Source organism: Aplysia californica, unplaced genomic scaffold (assembly GCF_000002075.1).
Source record: "Aplysia californica isolate F4 #8 unplaced genomic scaffold, AplCal3.0 scaffold00401, whole genome shotgun sequence".
NCBI classification, from domain to species: domain Eukaryota; kingdom Metazoa; phylum Mollusca; class Gastropoda; order Aplysiida; family Aplysiidae; genus Aplysia; species Aplysia californica.
This window is the reverse complement of record NW_004797671.1, coordinates 577708-582607: the sequence shown is the minus strand read 5'-3', so window position 1 is coordinate 582607 and position 4900 is coordinate 577708. Positions and strand designations below refer to the sequence as shown.

At 40.9% G+C, this 4900-nt stretch overlaps 1 protein-coding gene across 1 annotated transcript in view; it reads left to right on the top strand.

The window, feature by feature from the left end:
• The window catches only part of LOC101849555 (L-amino-acid oxidase-like), a 14293-nt gene extending 10433 nt beyond the window's left edge, over positions 1–3860 (top strand). Inside the window, exons 7-11 of the mRNA XM_005104027.3 lie at positions 119–236; positions 585–670; positions 1732–1866; positions 2038–2234; positions 2709–3860. Coding sequence (XP_005104084.1) covers positions 119–236; positions 585–670; positions 1732–1866; positions 2038–2234; positions 2709–2962 — 790 coding nt within the window. The 3' untranslated portion in view covers positions 2963–3860. The remainder of the gene's footprint in view (positions 1–118; positions 237–584; positions 671–1731; positions 1867–2037; positions 2235–2708) is intronic.
• The last annotated feature ends 1040 nt before the right edge of the window (positions 3861–4900 follow it).

Below are 4900 nucleotides of genomic sequence, written 5' to 3'. Positions count from 1 at the left end.
TATATATATATGTATCATCCGTAGTATATCAAATAGGTTTACACTTTCTCTTTCCCATAGCCTACAAAACATGGTGTCCCACCCTCTAATGTTCTTCTCCCTTTGCTATTGTCTCCAGCAACGAGTTCTACCCCAACAACCATCTGAAGGCTCTGAGACGGAGGACCAATGGTCAGTATGTCCTGTACTTTGAGCCCACCACGTCCAAGGATGGACAAACCACCATCAACTACCTGGTAGGTCACTCATCATCAACTACCTGGTAGGTTACTCACTGCTCCTTAAAGAACTGTTAATGGTTCCTTATAGTTCCAACATTACCCCATTAGGCTTATAAGCTGTTGATTTTGCCATTATTGTTGTTTCCCTATTGTTTCCTCTTTTTCCTCTCGTAATATTTTATGTTGCTGTTTGTTGTTTGTTGTTGTTGTTGTTGTTGTTGTTTTTTGTTGTTGTTGTTGTTGGATGGGTTTTTTTAGGGGGGGGGTTGCAACTGTTGTAGTTGGTTCTAAGGTCATTGCTGCTGTTGCTGTTGTTGTCTTTGTTGCCGTCAGTAACCACCATCATACCCATTCCCCCGACAGGAACCCCTGAAGGTTGTGTGTGCTCAGAGAGTCATCCTGGCCATGCCCGTCTACGCTCTCAGTCAACTGGACTGGAAAAGTCTCAGGTCAGGAATTACAACCCTTCTCTTGTCCTACTTTTATGTTACTTACATGAGGGGGGGGGGCGGGGCGGATGTGGAGCTAAACTGCTTCACTTTATCTACCTTCATGTTGGTTAGATACGTGTGGGTAGGGATATCTAAACCATATCTTGACCTACTCTCATGTTATTTAACCCTATCCGTACGCCCTGGGGACATTTTGTACCCCTGGGGTTTTATTCTTTACATTTTAGATAAAATACTTCTAGTGCAAATATCTCTTTGAAACTTTCAGTATTTCTCAAAAAATCATTTTGACAGACTGCTATGCAAAGCATACAGATCGGATTAACGAGCAAATTTCCTTTTTGGAAAGTGGGGGCACAGAGTTCCTCACGTCGTATGGATACGAGAGTAGAACGCGACGTACGAATAGGGTTAAACAATATTGCTAGGTTTTGTCTTTTATTTTATATGCTTTTGTTTTTGGGTTGTTCTTTGTTTCCTTACTTTTTCTTTTTTCATTTTGTTTGCTTGTTCGGTTGGGTTTTTTTTTTCTTTTTTAATGATCCTCTATTGTTTGATTTAGACCCCATGGTCTTGAACTTTCGACTCACTCAGTTTAGATACCTCCTCCCGCAACACAACGCACTTGAAAACGTCAGTGAATCGAGACAATGCGTCAAGTTTTTACAAAGTGGAGGAAATGTAAAATCTTTCAAAGTCCATATCTCACAACAAATATAGCATTTTTTTCAGTATTAATAGCACGGGGACTTAGCTGGGTATTCATGTGCTCGTTAACAGAGAAAAAAGTTCGATAAAATAAAAACTTAAAGTGGTTTTTCTTCATTTTCTACTGGGTGCTCCTGCTTGCTTTTGGATGCTCAGTTCTGGGTTTGCATTTTAAAAAAGAAATTATATACAGTATAGTACATATAGGAATGCTTACACAAGCTGTTTTTTTCTTGAGACAACTTACCCAATTCATCGAAGGTACTGTGAAACTGATCTAATTAATTTGTTTTTGGCCCGAACATAATATTATAACTAAGTGACTCTTTGTATGATTTTTCCAAAAACAGAAATGACCGTGCCACCCAAGCATACAGCGCCGTGCGTCCTATGCCAGCCAGTAAAGTCTTTATGACCTTTGACCAGCCCTGGTGGTTGCAGAATGAGAGGAAATCTTGGGTCACCAAATCAGACACGCTTTTCAGGTACGAGTATATCTGCATGTGTGTGTGTGTGTGTGTGTGTGTGTGTGTGTGTGTGTGTGTGTGTGTGTGTGTGTGTGTGTGTGTGTGTGTGTGTGTGTGTTATGCTTATAGGTATCTCGTTTTAAATAGACGAGTTCTGAGGCCACCCTCTTTTCATCTTCCTCTGTACAGCCAAATGTATGACTGGCAGAAGTCCAAGGCGTCCGGAGATTACATCCTGATCGCCAGCTACGCCGACGGCTTCAAAGCCCAGTACCTGCGGGAGCTGAAGAACCAAGGAGAGGACATCCCAGGCTCTGACCCCGGCTACAACCAGGTCACTGCACCCCTCAAGGACGCCATTCTTGATCACCTCACTGAGGCTTACGGTCAGTACCTCTCTTTGTTCTGTTTGTTTACCTGTTACTCTACCTTGTCAGTAAATTTCTCGTCAGGCCAAGTCTACATGATTTTATTATGTCTGTCCTTCTGGGGTTTAGTAATTCATATGTTTGTAACGTAGCACTGTGGAGACTTTGAAAAAGAAAGGATATAATTGTATCAAGTTATCCCATTATCCACCTTTGTTTTTCGTCTGTTGGTTTTTTAAAAATAGTTTTTGTTTTGTTTTGTTGTTGTTGTTGTTTGTTTTTTTGTTGTTGTTTTTTTGTCTCTACCTTTCACAGTCCGTTGTCACGGAAATTAATTGCCTTCCTGGAGGAAATAATCCAGTTTACCTTATCTTTCCAACTCTTCAGAATCTCCACCTACAGGGTAAATAACACCACCCTAAAATGTGTTTATAGGTGCGTTAAGCTTGTACCATTCTAATCAACACCACCATGTCCCTTCCCTCCTCCCAGGCGTGGAGCGAGACTCGATCCCAGAACCCGTGACTGCTGCCTCCCAGTTCTGGACAGACTACCCGTTTGGCTGCGGATGGATCACCTGGAGGGCCGGCTACCATTTTGATGACGTCATCAGCACCATGCGTCGCCCATCACTGAAAGATGAGGTCTACGTGGTAGGATCGGACTACTCCTGGGGACTTATCTCCTCCTGGATAGAGGGCGCTCTGGAGACATCCGAAAACGTCATCAACGACTACTTCCTCTAAGTCTGCGTCACCACATTGCCATCTCCGATATAAGGAATAATGCTTGTGTCTGTTTTGTTTGTTGCAACTGATGGAATATAAATATGAGTTCTTTAAGGTTTGAGTGTTGAGTCACCGAATGCCATGTTTTTCATTACATGCTAAGAATTTTTCCAACATGTTTTATTGTAGATGTTAACATATACAAATGCTCACCACGATAAAGATGTTTCAAACATCACCCCACCAATATTGTGCCATTTCTTGGGAAATGTTTCCTTCCCACTTGCAAAATAAAAGACTAATAAAGAGCAAATAATGTATAACAAACAAGAGGTGGAGTTTTTCTCTGAAACGAACATCGATCATGGACTGTGAGATCATCACTGCTGATATATTCCTGTAGCTAAAGTGTGTCTGAGAGCCAAAACGTGCCATCTTGCGACTGCTGGAGTAACATCAAAATGGCGAGTCTTGGCGTAAAGACATGTCTATCTGTCTATTTATCTATCTATCTATCTATCTATCTATCTATCTATCTATCTATCTATCTATCTATCTGGCTATCTACGAAGGGGGTTCAAGACGTCTGTGGTCTAATTATGAAAGAATAAAGATAGATTTTTGTAACTTGGCACACATACTTTCAATTCTCTACATAATTACCATGCAGAGTAACACATTTCTGCTACCTCTCTTTTACCTTCAAAATTCCTTGAGAGAAAAATGACCCAGAATGGGCCCCTAACCAGTCTTAAACAACTTCAATGGCGTCCTCGTTGTCACGAAAATGACGTCCTTTTAGAGATTTCTTTTAGATTAGGAAAGAGAAAAAAGTCCGAGGGGATTAGATCTGGAGAATAAGCTGGGTGTGACAGGAATTCAAAGCTACACTGTTCTGTTGTCTGGACTGCCTGTAGTGCTCAGTGCGCTGGGATGTTGTCATGCAGTAGGAGACCCCATAACGGAGTTTTCCACGTTTTTTTTCTCACCTATTTGGACCACAATTTTATCAGCAAACCCGAGTAGTAGTCTCCTGTGACTGTTTTTTCATTTTCCAGGTAGTCAGTTATGGGGATATCTTTACAATCCCAGAAACACGACAGCATGACCTTTCCACTTGACAGTGTTACCTTTGCGTTCTTTGGTGTAGGAGACGAAGTGGTATTCCATTGCATGGAGAACATTTTTTCTCAGGATCAAAATTATGATGAATCCATGTTTCATCCATAGTCACCATGTTTTCAAAGAAATGTGTGTCATTGGACTCAATTCGAAAGAGCATTTATCAGGACTCAACCCCCTGGGAGGTTTTGTTGTTGTTGTTTTTTGGAGTTGTTTTTGTTTTTGCTATTGTTGTTGTTGTTGTTGTTGTTGTTGCTTTTTGCTCACTTGTCAAAAGGCGAGGTACTCACCGTGCAGACATCGTATTCATGTTAAGATGGTCATGGGGAATCGTTTCAATTGACCATACACTGATTTTTGTTTCACTTGAGAGCTGTATATCAGTTATACGTCGGTCTTGTAGAACCAGTTTCTTCATTATGAATACATTCTCTTCAGTTACCACAAAGGATGAGTGCCCTTCACGATTTTATCCAATACCGACATGAATTCAGATTTGAATTTTTTTACCCAGCGTGCCACAGTATTGGAACGAGGATATTTTACATCATTAACTAGAACCGTAGAAAAAATCAAAGGGGATTTTCTTTGCAAGTGTAAAAACTTGATAACTGAGCAATATTCAACAGGCTCCATGAAACAGCTTCAGCAAAGAAAAAAGACGTTTGTGTCCATGGTTTCATTGAACACGCTGACTGGTGCCTTGTTATTGTCGGATTTTCTTGAAACTCTGCATGTTGTGTTCAACAGAAATTGTCTAAAGGCTGGCGAAATTCCATTACTCTACCATGATTCCTTCATACCCAGACCAAAGACTTATAGAACTCTCCTCCT